General features: G+C 47.1%; 1 protein-coding gene across 1 annotated transcript in view; it reads left to right on the forward strand.

Annotated features, from left to right (window-relative positions):
* LOC137529171 (complement receptor type 2-like) overlaps window positions 1-17,468 on the forward strand; it is a 313,982-nt gene that overhangs the window by 105,899 nt on the left and 190,615 nt on the right. The window contains exons 6-8 of the mRNA XM_068251204.1: window positions 5,820-5,999; window positions 8,469-8,663; window positions 12,339-12,438. Coding sequence (XP_068107305.1) covers window positions 5,820-5,999; window positions 8,469-8,663; window positions 12,339-12,438 — 475 coding nt within the window. The remainder of the gene's footprint in view (window positions 1-5,819; window positions 6,000-8,468; window positions 8,664-12,338; window positions 12,439-17,468) is intronic.

The following is a 17,468-nucleotide window of genomic DNA, read 5'->3' on the forward strand; positions in this document are numbered from 1 at the left end:
TGGGATCTGACTTTGGTCTGAGTGCTTTCACGTAAGTGTTCGCAACGGCAGACAACTTGAGACTGACCAGCAATAGCTATATATAGAGCGGCGCTCCCCGGCGCCACCCACCGCTGATCAGCCAATGGCCACTTGCTCTGCGATCAGCTGACCAACCTGGTCAGCTGATCCCTCCTCGTTTGCCATAAAGGTTCTGCCTCTCAGCGCGCGCGCGTATTCCTCAACCTGTGTGCACTAACACCCCCAGCCCCATCAGACGCACGCTGCTGCGTGCAAACCGCCGAGCTGGACGCGGAATCAGCCGCCTTGCTGTCAGTCCGCGCGGCGGCTTTTCCGCAATCTATCACAGATACCCAAACTGACATGTTACATGATGAGGTAGACATGTGTATGTACAGTGCCTAGCACACAAATAACTATGATGTGTTCCTTTTTTTTTCTTTCTCTGCCTGAAAGAGTTAAATATCAGGTATTTAGCCCTCCTGGCGGTATGAAACATTCCGCCAGGAGGCAGCACAGCAGTTTTTTTTTTTTTAATCATGTAGCGAGCCCAGGGCGATCTCCGATCAGGAAATCCCGTTCAAAGAACGGGATTTCCTGGAGGGCTTCCCCCGTCGCGATGGGGCGGGATGACGTCACCGACGTCAGCGACGTCGTGACGTCATTGGGAGTCCCGATGCACCCCTCGGCGCTGCCTGGCACTGTTTGGCCAGGCAGCGCACGGGGTCTGGGGGGGGCCCGCGCGCCGCAATGGATAGCGGCGATCTGGCGCGGGGCGGCGGCGATCAGTGTGCTGGCGCAGCTAGCAAAGTGCTAGCTGGGTCCAGCAAAAAAAAAAATTATGTAAATCGGCCCAGCAGGGCCTGAGCGGCACCCTCCGGCAGCTTACCCCGTGTCACACACGGAGTTACCACTAAGGAGGTTAAGTGGCTGACTCAGTCCTGACTCAGACAGGAAGTGACTACAGTGTGACCCTCACTGATAAGAAATTCCAACTATAAAACACTTTCCTAGTAGAAAATGGCTTCTGAGAGCAAGAAAGAGATAAAAAGGGAAATTTCTTATCAGTGAGGGTCACACTGTAGTCACTTCCTGTCTGGGTCAGGACTGAGTCAGCCACTTACATACTTTATATTTAACTCTTTCAGGCAGAGAAAGAAAAAAAGAACACAGCAGAGTTATTTGTGTGCTAGGCACTGTACATATCCATGTCTTATCTCATCATGTCACATGTCAGTTCGGGTATCCTTTAATGCTGTAACATGTAGGTCACAAAGCATATGCATCTAAGGTACACAAAGCGCTCCCACAAGGTTTGGCTACTCACACCCCTGTTGGTCAGCTGGTGCCTCTTCCGTAATGCTGTATCCAGTGCGGTGCCCCGGATGTCCACCTTTTCACCCGAGTGCCTCCCGGTCTTCCTCCGGTAGCGCAGACAAAGGATTGTGCTTTATCAGGTGTGGATCGTTGCTCCTTATGCCTCTGTACAGCGTGAGGCCAGCTGGGTCCACAACAGGTGCTCACCGGGTCTCTCCAGAGCACGGCAATACACTTCCGGGTTGGTAAGTGACATCACTCTCTAGCGTGGTGCTAGTTACGGGGTCTCTGGTCTGCAGTGCCAGATATCCCTGCTCCCACGCTAGCCACTCCAGCCAAGGCGTTTCAGCGATTTTGGCTGCCTTTTTCAAAGCTACAAAGAAGTGTGCCGTTTTTCCTCTGTATGCGTCCGATATATTACCATTTCTGGTCACGTGCCTCTACCCACAATCCACCTTGGATCTATTTTTATGTACTAATGTTAGGGATATGTAAGCAATATGCATATTTACATTTTTTATATTCTATCTTTTTTATATTTTAAGTACAATTGTATATGTGCTGGATACATAACACTGTAAACAAACTGGAGTGCAACATCATAGGAGTATTAAAGGATCTGATTTGAATACCTCTACTTAATGTATGCAAGGCTATGCAAAAATACATAAGAAAGAATTCAGTAATGTGAATCCGGACTATGGAATACTACTACTCCTTTAAAACCAAAGTGGATTGTGGGTAGAGGCACGTGACCAGAAATGGTAATATATCGGACGCATACAGAGGAAAAACAGCACACTTCTTTGTAGCTTTGAAACGCGTTAGCACGCGTTCAGACTATACGTGCTGCCGTGCGCATTTTGGCAGCGCATAGTGGCCTCAATTCACTAAGATCATGCTGGAGATAATAAGGCAAGAGAAAACTTACCTCCACACAGTAAGAGAGTTATCTTATCTCTTCATTCCTTACGTTACCTCTTCTGTAGTTAATTTACCTCCTCTGTAGTTAATTTACCTCCTCTGTAGTTAAGTTACCTCCTCTGTAGTTATTTTCACATGCAGTTAATCAGGGGCGCCTCTAGCCATTTTGTCACTCCCGGCGAGAAAACCTGTGGCGCCCCCCCCCCCCCCCCATGAAAATAATCATAATGTGGCAGTGTTTGTTTCACCAAAAAATAATCTTGATGCGGCATCGTTTCACCAGAAAATAAACGTCTTGCGGAAGCGTTTCATCAGAAAATAACCGTAACGCGGCAGCATTTCACCAGAAATTACACTTATTGTGGCAGCGTTTCACCAGAAAATACACAATGCAGCAGCGTTTCACCATAAAATACACAATGCGAACAGCATTTCACCAGAAAATACACAATACAGCAGCGCTTCACCAGAAAATACACAATGCGGGTTACAGAAGAAGGCAAAGGGGGATGTAAGGAGGCACAGGGAGACAGAAGGAGGCAGAGGGGGACAGACAGAGCCACAGGGAGACAGAAGAAAACACAAAGGGGCACAGAAGGAGGTACAGAGGAAGGCGCAGGGGACAGAGGTGCAACATGGGGACTGAAGAGGCACCTGGAGACAGAATGAGGCACAAAGGGAGACAGAAGGAGGCACATGAGGACAGAAGGAGGCAGAGTTGGACTGAAGGAGGAATAGGGGGCAGAGGTAGCACAGGGGGAGAAAGAAAGGCACAAGGAGACATAAGGAGGCACAGGGGGACAGAAGGAGGCAGAGGTGGCACAGGGGGACTGAAGGAGGCACAAGGAGACAGAAGTAGGCACAGAGGAGGGGGGGATGTACAAGGCACAGAGGGACACAGGGGCAGCTGACTGCAACTTGCGCTAAGCAGATGCCTTAGAAGCAATAGAACACCCATGGGGCGTGGCTTGGCCAGGGCGTGGCTTTGTCCAGGGGCGTGGCTTAATCTAGCAACATGGCGCCCCCTGGACCAATGGCACTCCAGGCAATGGCCTGTACTGCCTATGCCTAGAGGCTCCCCTGCAGTTAATGAACAGCCTGTCTTTAACTCTGTAGTTATTTTAAGGATTAAAGAGTTAACTTAAAGACAGAAGAGTTAACTTTAGGTTTGCCTGAGGTAAAATGTTTCCTGAATACTACATGCCTTATCACCATGGTAACAACTCTAGAAGAGTTATTAAAGACAGGAGATAAGCTTAGTGAATTTAGGCCATAGTGTGCGACACGCAAGAACGGTAGAAGGGCATAGACAGCCCTTCTACCGTTCTCATCATATGTGCTGCGCAGCAGCGCGATTGCGCTATTGCGTGCTCCATGCATTTTTGGGAATCACAGCGCAGATCCCATTCATTGTAATGAATGGGATCTGCAGCGCAGCGCATAGTAGCGCAGATGGCGTGCAATTGGACGCGTTGCGTTCCGATCGCACAGCCATCTGCGCTAAATGATGTGAACAAGGCCTTAGCTGGAGTGGCTAGCATGGGAGAAGGGATATCTGGCACTGCAGACCAGAGACCCCGTAACTAGCACCACGCTAGAGAGTGATGTCACTTACCAACCCGGAAGTGTATTGCCGTGCTCTGGAGAGACCCGGTGAGCACCTGTTGTGGACCCAGCTGGCCTCACGCTGTACAGAGGCAGAAGGAGCAACGATCCACACTTGATAAAGCACAATCCTTTGTCTGCACTACCGGAGGAAGACGGGAGGCACTCTAACTAGTGCCAGCGGCAACCTTGGATGAAAAGGTGGACATCCGGGGCACTGCACTGGATACAGCATTACGGAAGAGGCACCAGCTGACCAACAGGGGTGTGAGTAGCCAAACCTTGTGGGAGCGCTTTGTGTACCTTAGATGCATATGCTTTGTGACCTACATGTTAGAGCATTAAAGGATACCCGAACTGACATGGGACATGATGAGATAAGACATGGATATGTACAGTGCCTAGCACACAAATAACTCTGCTGTGTTCTTTTTTTCTTTCTCTGCCTGAAAGGGTTAAATATCAAGTATGTAAGTTGCTGACTCAGTCCTGACTCAGACAGGAAGTGACTACAGTGTGACCCTCACTGATAAGACATTTCCCTTTTTATCTCTTTCTTGCTCTCAGGAGCCATTTTCTGCTAGGAAAGTGTTTTATAGTTGGAATTTCTTATCAGTGAGGGTCACACTGTAGTCACACTTCCTGTCTGAGTCAGGACTGAGTCAGCCACTTACATACCTGATATTTAAGAAAAAAAAAAAGGAACACATCATAGTTATTTGTGTGCTAGGCACTGTACATACACATGTCTACCTCATCATGTCACATGTCAGTTTGGGTATCCTTTAACATAGACTGGTGAGGTTATTGGAATACAACGTACATTACCCTGCAAGGGATTATTGTGACATTTAATGTGATCAAGGTCTCCATTAACACTTAACAATCCACGAGTATTGCAACCCTCTACTGCTAACAAGAGGCAATGTATTGATCAAATCACACGCGATATCCTAAAAACTTGTACTGGCAGGTTTAACCTTCTTCGTCTATAGACTTTTAGCTACAGCTTGTTGTATTTCATTTTTATTTTTTTGGCTTTTTAGAATTTTTTTCTTTTACAAAACTACCTTTTTGAAGTATTTTTTAGAGCATCAGGTGGCTCAGGTGTGAATGTTGAGCAAATGATATATGAGCATTGGATCCTTAAAGAGAACCTGAACTGAAAATAAAAAGTCAAAATAACCATACACGGGTCATACTTACCTCCCATGTAGTCTGCTCATTAATCTCTTTCTCCTTTCCCGCATCCTGTTTGTCCTCTGTGATCGATGGAATTCTCTGTCCTCCATTTTGAAAATGGCCATTACCTCAAAACAGTCCCTGGTCAACACACTGTTACACTGTAATATCGCCCACTTGAGCCATAGGGAAACATGGACATTACCTTGCACATTCAGTTGTAACTTGACAGCAGCTGATATACTGTATAACTGACAGCAACTGGTATATTTCAGCTCTGACAAAATCTTGTCAGAACTGGAAGGGATCACTGTAAGAAGAAAATGGTGAGCTTCTGCGAGGAACTGAAGTGAGGTAAGTATATAATATTTATTTGCAGCTACATTTATTTTAAATAATTTTACTCAGTTCAGGTTCCCTTTAACGTACAATGATCAATATACCCATGTATCACTGAGTGTATTCCACATGCTATGTTTATTATACATACATATGTACATTTTATGTTTTTAATGTGACTTGATTATTATTAAATTATTTGCTTTGAACGACAGATCCAATTGTATACAGATACCATATATCAATTAAAATCTGAACAATTGTACCACTATTCCCAGCGCTGCTTATTCCTATATGTAACTCTAGGCTGGGATAATGTTCTGCAATCAAAGTGAGGTTCTCAAAAAGAGGAGTTTAACTTGGTGTTCAGAATGCTGATGAATTGTTGAACTGTATTATTATCTACATAGTTTTTACCTTCACTAACCATACAATTAAATGTTCTTGTTCAGTTGTTGTATGTCCACCTCCACCAACTATCCCAGGTGGGTCTTTCAGTCCCTGGAAAGATGAATATGAATACAGAGATTCTGTGACATATAAGTGCAAAAATCGCAATGCTGTGATGGAACATGACTCTTTGTTCTGTACGGAGAATGGAAACTGGAGTAATACCGAGCCTCGCTGTATAGGTGAAATTCTATTTCTTTATTTTATTTTATAGACACCTTTGTTTATGTTTGACTGTGGTAACAAAAAACATAAATAAATGAAAAGTTTAATCCAGGGGCGTTGCTAGGATTCTAAGAGATCCGGGGCACTTTTGGGCACTCCCGCTGAAAATTGGGTGTGGTCATGGACTGGAATGTGGGTGTTAGACAGTCGTCTAAGTAGGCAGCAAAATGTTGGATGAAGCTCCCCTCTCCATGGTTCCTCAATGAGGACAAGCTGGGAGCTAACGTACATCAATGGTGGGGGCATGCTAGGTGCAGATCTGCAGGGATTGATTGCGGAGAAGCTGAGCTACAGCTGAAAGCTCAGCCTCTCCAGGAAGAGAAGCCCTGCGAGCCAGGGAAGCATGATCTGTGACCTGCAAAGCCGTAGAACTTTGCAGGTCGCTTTCTCTCTATTAAATCATTCATCTGCCACGGGGATGCTCAATTTCACTGGGGCATTAATGCTTCACAAGATTATATGACAAAAGCAGGGAAAAAAAGAGTCTTTTTAACAGGATTGAGTAAATAAGACGAGTGCTAGGTTGGGGGTGCCCATCCAAAGAGATGCAGAACCATGCACGTGCACACGTGTGGACAGTAGAGGGAGCCGGCTGTTTGAACAGGCTCCTCGAAGTGAGTTTGTGATAGCTACATTTGGTTATCTGGCAGTGTACACATTACAGGCTCCAGCGGCACCCTTTGGACACAATTACACTCCAGGCAACGGGCTGCAGTGTCTAGGGTTGATCGGAACAGTCAAATTCTGATTTAGTCGAAATTCAGTGTTCCGCAGGAAAATACAGAATTTTGTGTTCCGATTTTCGTGTTCCGAGGGCATTTTCTGTTAATATTGAATGGTGCCGAATTTCGTGGTAAATTGTAAAGCCAACGTACATGCTATCATCACCAAATTTGCAGTTTATGTTAAGTAGATGAGTAGGAACATGGTAAAAAAAAATTGTGAAAGGCCTTATAGTTTTTGAGAAAATCGTTTTCAAAGTTTTATAGGAAAAAATGTTTTTTAAACTGTGTAAAATGACACTTTGATGCAGTATACAGTACTGCATTCCGAGTTCTTAGTTCTGTATATCTATTGGATACATTTCAAGAAAACAGACAGCGTGGGGCATACCAAGCTTCTTTAACCCCTTATCCCCCATGCAGGCTGGGATAGCCAGAATGCGGAGCCCCGGCCAAGTGGGGCTTTGCACCCTGAGCTATATCAGCCCGCGTGGTCCATGGTATGGGGGGCTCGGGAGAAGAGGGGCAGCCAAGCCTCCCCCTCTCCCCCAGAGCCTTTGTTGAATCCATGGACAAGAGGTTCTTCCCCACCTCTGGTGCCCCAGGAGGAGGTGGGGACCGCCAACGTCCTGGGGTGTACCCCTTACCCATTTCCGCAGAGAGTTAAAAAAAGAAATAAAAACACAATGACAGAAAAAAGTCCTTTATCGTTATAAATTAACCAGGGATACTTACCTTGTGATAATCCCATGCCAGTATTCAGCTGGATTGGCGGGTGAGACCACTTCTGAGCATACTAGTGTGGAATTATAATAAAATAATGTTTTTAATGTTGTGCTTTTATTTCTTTTTAACTTTTTGCGGAAATGGGTAAGGGGTACCATGTACCCTTATATTCATTTGTTCTGGAGAGGGGCGGCCCTCTTGGGATGCACTTGTTAAAGGGGAGCCCCGGATGCCACCATGAGCCACCCAGGACTTCGGCGGGCCCCAACTCCACCTGGAGCACCGGAGGTAGGTGGGGAAGAGCCCCTTGTCCATGAATTGCACAAGGCTTCTGGTGGGGAGGGGAAGGCTTGGCGCCCCTCTTTCAGAGCCCCCCCCATACCGTGGACAATGCGGGCTGGTATAGCTCAGGGTGCGAAGAAGCCTCACGTGGCTGGGACTCTGCATTCTGGCTATCCCAGCCTGCATGGGGGATAAGAGGTTAAAGAAGCTTGGGACCCCACGCTGTCTGTTTTCATGAAATGTATCTAATATGTATACAGAACTCAGAACTCGGAATGCAGTACCGTGTACTGTACTGCATCAAAGGGTCATTTTACACAGTTTAAAAAACCATTTTCTTCAAAACTATAAGGTCTTTTCCGAATTTTTTTTTCAACACGTTTCTACTCATCTGCTGAACATATGTGGCAAATTTGGTGATGATAGCATGTACGGTGGTTTTACAATTAACCGCGGAAGTTGGAGCTTTTGACCTCGGTAAGCGGTACCCGGAAATGCCGAATTGTCGAGTTTCGAGTATATACTCGGAACAGCCAAATTCCAATGCAAAAATTGGAACTCTGAACTGTTCTGATTCCAAGAGCTCAGCCCTAGCAGTGTCTGTTGCAAGAGACAGCCCTGGGTATCCTGATAATTACGCAGTTCTAAGGTATATTTTGATATATGCTCAGATATGGGCCTTTTTTTCTTTGACAGGTGAAGATTGTGGACGTCCACCTAACATACCTCACAGTAAATTAAAGAATGAGTTTCAAGGCCAAACAATCTTTCCACCAGGCACCCAAGTGAAATATGAATGTGATACTGGATATACTCCTATCCCTGGGATGAAAAATTATGTAATTTGCATGAGCGACTTAAGATGGTCTCTAAGTGAAGAATTCTGCACATGTAAGCCATGATGTATATTGCTATTTATTTTGAACCTTAGCCTGGATTAAAACTGAACTCTGGGAAGAGATTAATTGGTCTACCTGAATACAAACACCTCATAGGGCAGCTAAACTTGCCAAATATTCAGCACAGCGGGATTCATAATTTTCCTTTCCCAACACTCACAGTGCCTAAATAACAGGTGCACTAGACCCAGGGCCAGATTTACAGCTGAGGAGCCTATAGGCAAAGAAGTTATGGTGCCCTAAGTCCCGCCTCTCAGCACAAGCCACACCCCCAAGCACGCACCCGCAGATCACATACACACACATGCAGATCACACACATTCACACACGTGCAGATCACACACGCGCGCGCACAGATCTTACACATGTGCAGATCACACACGTGCAGATCACACAAATGCACGCACAGATCACACACGCGCAGATGACACATACACACACATGCAGATCTGAAACACATGCAGATCACGCACATACACACACACACACACACACACGCGTAGATCACACACATACATGCGCAGCGCACACCTCATCCACACACACACATAGCAGATATGACTGTGGGGCCAAGGAGGCATGGCTTCTCCCACCCCCCGCCCCACTTAGCGAACCCGTTCTCCATTGGGCTGGTGGCAGTGATCCCCAGCTGAGAGCGAGGGAGCCTTTAAAGGGAACCTGTACTGAGTAAAATTATTTAAAATAAACACCTGAGGTAACTTCAAATGAACATTACATAGTTAGCTTGCCCTCAGTTCCTTTAAAAAAGTCACCATTCTCTTCTGACAATGATACCTTCCAGTTCTGACAACATTTTGTCAGAACTGAAATATATCAGTTGCTGTCAGTTATATATCAGTTGTTGTCAGTTATAGCTGAGAGGACAACTGCTGTGCCAAGTAATGTCTATGTTTCCCTATGGCTCAAGTGGGCGATGTTACAGTTGAACAGTGTGCTGACCAGAAAGCTGTTATGGGGTAATGGCCATTTTCAAAATGGAGGACAGAGAATTCCATTGATCACAGTGGACAAACAGGACGCAGGAAAGGAGAAATAGATTGAGGAGTAGACTACACAGGAGGTAAGTGTGACTTGTGTATGTTTATTTTGACTTTTAATTTTCAGTTCAGGTTTTCTTTAACCTCCCTGGCGGTAAGCCCGTGCTGAGCACAGGCTATGCCGCCGGGAGGCACCGCTCAGGCCCTGCTGGGTCGATTTGCATAATTTTAGCACTTTGCTAGCTGCGTGCAGTGCCCGATCGCCGCCGCTACCCGCCGATCCGCCACTATACGCATCGCCGCAGCCACCCCCCCCCCCCCAGACCCCGTGCGCTGCCTGACCAATCAGTGCCAGGCAGCGCTGTGGGGTGGATCGGAGTCCCCTTTGACGTCACGACGTCGATGACGTCATCCCGCCCCGTCGCCATGGCGACGGGGGAAGCCCTTCAGGAGATCCCGTAGGGGCTGGGGGGATGCCGCTGAGCAGCGGCTATCATGTAGCGAGACCTCGTGGGGGCACCATGTCGCTGCAGTCCCGACCACGTGGATGGCTGCAGTGTGCTGTGAAACAGCTGGTCCGCCCCACATGGGGGGGGGGGGGGCTCTGTCTGGGGAGAGTCGGCAACTGGCTACTCATAGCCGCAGTGGTGGAGCGGCACGCACAACAGCTCTCACGGCAGCTGGAGGAGTGAGTGAGCAGGCAGGCCTCCCTGTCAGTGGAGTGTCCCTCACAGCGGATGGATGTGTGGCAACAGGTCTTTCTGGCCATGGAGTGGCCCTCATGTCCCTTCTTGGCATCCTGGTCTCCTCGGCAGCGGTGGTCCACATGGCCGGGGTTCGGCTGCTTGGATGCCCTCTTCTTGAGTCGAGTGGGGACTCGACATCAGGAGGTTGGAGGAGGAGGATTTCTAAGGCCTCGTTTACACTTAATCAGTTGGTATGCGTTAGTGTGCGCTAGTATGCGTTAGTGCGCGTTGGTATGTGTTTTTTCCATAGCAGTGCATTGGGAAGAAGATTTCAGTTATAACGCATTAAGTGTGAACGGTGCCATAGGAAAACATGGGCATTACTTTAAAAATCAGTTTTCTTTCAGTTATAATCGAGAGCAACTGATTAAGTGTAAAAGGACCCTAAAGGGAAAGTGGAGAAGGCTATGTAAATACAGACCAGGCTAGTGCCTGATGTACTTCTCCTTCCTGCACTTCTCCCTTCTGGCTGCTCCATGTTGAGCTCACAACAGAGTTCAGAGGCCACCCTCTCCCTCAGTAGATTGGTCAGCTCTCCCTGTCTCCCTGTTTATCAGAACAGTATGGAAGAATAGATTGCGCTGTGCCCATAAAACACGCCTCTTTCACCCTTCCGGCCCACCCTTGCATCCTAATTACCTCCTTCTCTGCCACTCAGATCTCGCACATGTACGCCTGCGCCGTTTCACTACAGTCCTCAGCAGCGAGATCTAAGAGTCGGTAACAGGATAGGGCGTATCACCCGGCATCAATGACACCCGGCGTATAAGACGACACCTGACTTTTCAGAAGATTTTCAAGAGTTAAAAAGTAGTCTTATACGCCAGAATATACAGTATTTACCGCCGTATAAGACACACTTTTTCTCCCTTAAAAATGGGGATAAAAAGTCCCTGCGTCTTATACGGCAAATGCAGGGACTCCCCGACTTACGAACGCCCGCCGATACGAACCACGACCCACTGCCTGGTCGGGGATTCCCTGCATTAGCTCCCTGTGTGGTCCGCTCCCTCCTTGCCTGTGTATTTAGTGTGGTGGCATGTATCAGTGTTGCTGCTCGTATCACTCCCTGGCTCCCCGGTGGTCCGCGCTACCCCATTCTATCCTCGCCAGGTGCTTTGCCACGGGTCCCCTCCCCACTTATGTGCGCTCCCTTCCCCTTTGTGTTTGCGATCCCCCCGGGTGTCAGCATAGCGGCAGTCATACTTACTCTGAACTCCAGCCGCTGCCCGGGAATGCCCCTCTAGCGATGGCTTCGCTGATGACATGTATTGCAGAAGCCATCACTAGAGGGGCAACAGAGAGGAGACCAGGTCTGCGTCCCCGGAGAGCAAACACAAGTGGGGAGGGAGCGCAAGGGGGGAGTGAGCGCACATAAGCGGGGAGGGGACCCGAGGCAAAGTGGCCGGTGAGAATAGAATGGGGTAGCACGGACCACACGGGGAGCCAGGGAGTGATACGGGCAGCAACAATGATACATGCCGCCACACTAAATACACAGGCAAGGGGGGAGCGGACCACACAGAGAGCTGGGGACCACACTGGGGTACCTAAAGGCACATGGGGTACACTTGGGGGCCACACTGGGAACACCTAAGGGCACATGGGGGACACTTCAGGACCACACTGGGAACACCTAAAGGCACATGGGGACACTGAGGGCACATGGGGGACACTTGGGGGCCACACTGAGGACACATAAGGGCACATGGGGGACACCTGAGGACAAATGGGGACCACACTGGGGACACCTGAGGGCACATGAGGGACTCCTGAGGACAATTGGGGTGGAACACCTACAAGACGCTCCTGGAATATAGATGCACCAGGATTAGTATATATATATATTTTTTTTCCCCTGGTTTTTGCCCTTTGGGTAGAGCTAGTCTTTACAACAATCATTTTATTTCATTTCATTCACAGTAAGACGATGTCCGCATCCTGGAGATATAGAACATGGAAGTATTGTTAAAATTGAGCCCTTAGTCTTTGGCTCGAAGGTGATTTACGCCTGTGATGAAGGGTAAGTTTAAAACGCAGGATTACAAATAAAATGATGGATTATGTGCATAACATAGGGTCAGTCACAAAAATGCAATGTTATTAACCCTAAATTGCTGGTCACTTTAGCTTTCCAAAACAAATGATCATCAGAGCAGGTTCTAGACTTTTTGCCACTTGAGGCAAACTTGTGAGTATGTGCCTCCCCCCCAGCCCCCGGGATCAGTGAATAATGGCGCACAGTGCCTATGCATAGAAATGGCGCCGCATTAAAAAGATACGCTTATCGCTATTTATCGTTAGTACTGCATAATAATGGCGCACAGGGAAAAAAAGAAGAAAAACGGCACACAGTAACGTTATTTATCAATAGTGGCACACACTAACGTTATTTATCAATAGTGGCACACACTAACGTTATTTATCAATAGTGGCACACACTAACGTTATTTATCAATAGCGCCCTACATAAGCCAAACTGCAGAAGTTATTTAACTGCAAAACGATGAATGGATTTAATGTAACACTGTCAAGGTTAGAGTTAGGCACCGCCAGGGGGGTCTTAGGGTTAGGCACCACCAGGGGGGTGGTTAGGGTTAGGCAACACCAGGGGTGTGGTTAGGGTAGGCACCACTGGGGGTGGGTCTTAGGGTTAGGCACCACCAGGGGGGTGGTTAGGGTTAGGCACCACCAGGGGGGTGGTTAGGGTTAGGCACCACCGGGGGGTTTAGGGGTTAGGGATAGGTACAGAGAGGGTTCTGTGTGTTAACGCTAAATAACAATAAGGCTTTAACGCTAAATAACAATAAGGCTTTAACGCTAAATAACAATAAGGCTTTAACGTTAAATAGCGATAAGCGGCAAACGGATTAGCGGCAACACTGTGCGCCATTATTCACAGGCGCCATTTTCAGATGGATGCCCAGCCCCCACCTCGGATTATGAATGATCACAACCACCATTTTACTCTGCTTCATTTAATGTTGACATGCTGTAGCTCAACACAATTCATGACATGCTGTAGCTCAACACAATAGCGCACTGGCTGGCTGTGAGTCTGTAAAAACAAACTGCTCACCCTTAGCCACTGCATTTCTTTTTAGTCAGGACAGCAGTGCCACCTCCTCCCTTCTGCTGTGCAAGTCAAATGAAACCCTGCTGCTCCTCTGCCTCCCCCCTCCTCACTCACTGGCAGACTCCTCACACAGCACAACAAGCTTCTTTTCCCCAATGATGACCTCTTCACCTCGCTCGCTCTCCTCTTGCCTCCTACTCTGGCTGCATGTTGTTAGTGTAAACACAGTACACAGTGCTGCCCTTGTTATCTCTGCTGCCTGATGTTTCACCTTGCTTCATGAACCAGCCCTGGTGATCATTACTAGGAGATTGTCTTCAGTTCAATAGGATTGGAGGATAATGGATGTGATTGGAGGATAATGGATGTGTCCTCAAATTGAATTACAGAAGAGAGGAGAGGCACATGAGAAATCTTAAATATGTGAATGCGAGTAGTTGATTCTAGAGAAGGACAGAAGAAGGTTATATGCCGAGCAGAGGTTGTGGTTGGGTTGGTATCTGGCAGGATTGCCATTCTAATTTCTAATTTTTTTTTATTGACAAAAGCCCCCAAAAATCTGGACACCCCAAAATTTGTACGGACGGACGGTGGGGTCAGCAGCACACTTTTAAAGCTATTGTGGGTAGAGCTAAATCATGGGTCTGGGGAAGATACATTAGTTTTACACACCTATAGCAACTACAAAGGCCTTAAAGAGACTCTGTAACAAAAATTTCACCCTTATTTCTTGTATCCTATAAGTTCCTATACCTGTTCTAATGTGGTCTGAATTACTGCAGCCTTTTCTAGTTGCACTGTCTTTGTAATATATCTAATCTTCTTTTCTTTGTCAAGCCTTGTCGAGCCAGGGAGGAATGTGCTGCCTCTGCTGTGATAGGGAGAAACTTGTAGTATACTGTAACATGAGAAACATGACTTCCTGGTTAGCAGCCATGTTTTTTGTTTGTAAATACTTCCTAAAACTGGCGATTTAAAGCTAGGATCGCGTCGGGGAGCTGCGGAAATGGCAAAGAGTGGCCCAGAAGAACATAATGAATAGAATGGTATGCTTTTTATTGTAAGAATCTGAGAGTACAGATTCTCTTTAACCACCCTGGCGCAGTTAATAGAACGCGGCCTAGAGCTAGCTACATGATGCCCCCCTCCCTGCGGCGTCTGCGTGTATCGCTCGATCTCCGCCGGCGCGTACCCACGTAAGGAAATCCTGTTCTGAACGGGATTTCCTTTAGGGCTTCCCCCGTCGCCATGACGGTGATCGTGATGACGTCATCGACATCATCGACGGAGTCCCGATCCACCCCTCAGCGCTGCCTGGCACTGATTGGTCAGGCTGCGCAGGGGTCTTGGCGGGGGGGGGGCGTTACACGCTAGGTATCGACGCATCGGCGGCGATAGTCATCAACACGCAGCAAGCAAAGTGCTTGCTGCGTGGTTTAAAAAAAAATTGTGAAAATTGGCCCAGCGGGGCCTGAGCTGCGCCCTCCGGCAGTCATGGACGAGCTGAGCTCGTCCATACCACCAAGGAGGTTAACGTGTACCAGAGATCTAAAATTAGCAATAATCGATACTTACCCAGGGCTTCCCCCAGCTCCATAAACATGCTCGAGTCCCTCGGCTTCCTCCCGCGGTCTGGCATTTAGCCATGATCAACCCCGATAACTGGCTGAGTTGGGTCCAGTCTGGGTCTTCTGCGCATGCGCGGACCTCCTGCGCATGTGCAATAGACCCGGATTGACGCGACTAAGCCAGTTACCGGGGCTGATCGCGGCTGAACAGAAGACCCCGGGAGGATGCCAAGGGACTCAGACGTGTTTATGGGGCTGGAGGAACCCTGGGTAAGTATCAATTCTTGCTATTTTTACATCTCTGGTTTACTTTAACCTACCACAGGTTTTTTCCACTTCAAGACCAGAGCAATTTTCACATAAAACTCCTCCCATTCATTCACCTATAACTTTATAACTACTTATCACACTGAAACGATCTCTATATTGTTTTTTTGCGGGCAAACCAGGCTTTCTTTGGGCAGTGCTTTTTGCTAATAATTATTTTATTATATATGCATTTTACAGAGAAGAAAAATTCATAATTTCTCAGCTTTCAGTAGTTTAAAAATAAAATGTGCTATTGTAGATAAAACAGACACATTTTATTTGCCCATTTGTCCTGGTTATTACGTTTAAATTCCATCCCTGGTAAAAATGTATGGCGATAATATTTTATTTGGAAATAAAGGTGTATTTTTCAGTTTAGTGTTTTTCTATACTATTCTAAAGATAATTATAAGCCTTTATTTACAAAAGCAACAGTAATATAACATACATATTTAAAAAGTCCCTAAGTAAATATTTATGTAGGTTTTTTTATGTTGAAATTTTTTAAATTTATGATTTACAAGTTTTATTTTGGTAACTATGGTGTGGGGGTGGAAGGGGTTAAAAATAATAGATATTTAATAAATGTTTGAATGTAAAAGTGACTTATGGTATATTTGGGTGTATTTGGGTGTATTTTACTTTTTGGCCACAAGATGACTACAGCAGAAAGGAACTAAAGTGTGTGTAACAGTTTCCTTGTGGTTATGAATGAGAGATGCATCTATCTTCCATTCATAATGGCAAAGTGATCGGGGCTGAGAATAGATGGTTCTCATAGAACAGGGATGCGACGATGGCAAATGGAAACGGCGCTGGAATCGTGATTGGTCGCGGTAAGTAAATAGTGCGTATATTTACGACCCTGATCTGCTAGTGGTAAACACAGGGGCGTATATATACGTGGCAAAGAACCGGAACTGGTTAAGGGACAAATGGAGCAACCACGAGGTGGGTCCCAAATGACAAATGCAGCGATCTTGAGGGCCCCTCTTCACCATGTGACAAATTCATCAATCCTGAAGACCCCTTTCCCCCTTGTAACAAATACAAAAATCCTGAAGACCCCCTTCCCCCACCCATGCAACAAATGCACCTATCCTCAGGGCCTCTTCTTCCCCCATGAGACAAGTGCAGCAATGCTTAGCCTAATCCTCTCCTATAACACAATTAAGTATCCCTCAGATAAAACACTTCATGCACCCCAAAAAGCAGTTAGGTAAAATGGCATGTCCTACAAAGTAAGAAAATTAAGTGTACACAGTGACAGGAAAGTGTGCAATGAGGTAAATAGACATACATAGTGCATATTAAAACCCAGCAAATAAGAAGAAAGGCTGGACACACTGAGTGAAATGACACCAGGAGTAATCTGAGACGTGTAAAATTGATGAACCCACAGTTTACAAGTGGTAACAGGGTAACCAAGCAGCTCAGGGTGACCCAAACCAGTAGGAGTGTATAGGGGGATAAACGAGACCAAAAAGCCCTCCTACTAATAAGCAATGCTTGGTGAAATTTGCCTTCTTAAAACAGAAGGAAATTTGCAATAATTCAGCTATTTTGTGGTTACCCACAATGCTCCACTACTGAATATGCAAATTATCCATTTTCGCCCTTGTAAGCAAGGCAAGCATCCAGAACCGCTGGTGTATAGCAAGCCTATAGCTATAAATATTACACAACCACACCAACCTCACATGTAGACAGCCTGTTTCGGGCGGCATCGCTAGGGCCTTTGATCCGGGGGACCCACCTGGAACCTGTTGCCATGGTGCCCTGGATCGATTCAGTGGCAGAAGGGTGCACTGGGCGGAGCGGCGGGGGGGGGGGGGGGGGGAGTTGGCAATTACAAACTCACCTCCGATCGCCGCAGACAGCCTCCAGCTCCTTCCGACTTCCTCCTCCGGCATCCATCGCCTTGGTTACAGCGCCCCCTGTGATGACGCACAGGAGGAGCTGTTACCAATGCAAACTACGCCAGAGGAGGAAGTCGGAAGGAGCTGGAGGCTGTGTCTGCGATGATTGGAGGTGAGCTTGTAACTGCCCGCTCCCTCCTGCCGCTCCGCCCAGCTCCCTGCCTCCTTACTCCCTCCTCCC

This window comes from Hyperolius riggenbachi, chromosome 1 (genome assembly GCF_040937935.1).
Source record: "Hyperolius riggenbachi isolate aHypRig1 chromosome 1, aHypRig1.pri, whole genome shotgun sequence".
NCBI classification, from domain to species: Eukaryota; Metazoa; Chordata; class Amphibia; order Anura; family Hyperoliidae; genus Hyperolius; species Hyperolius riggenbachi.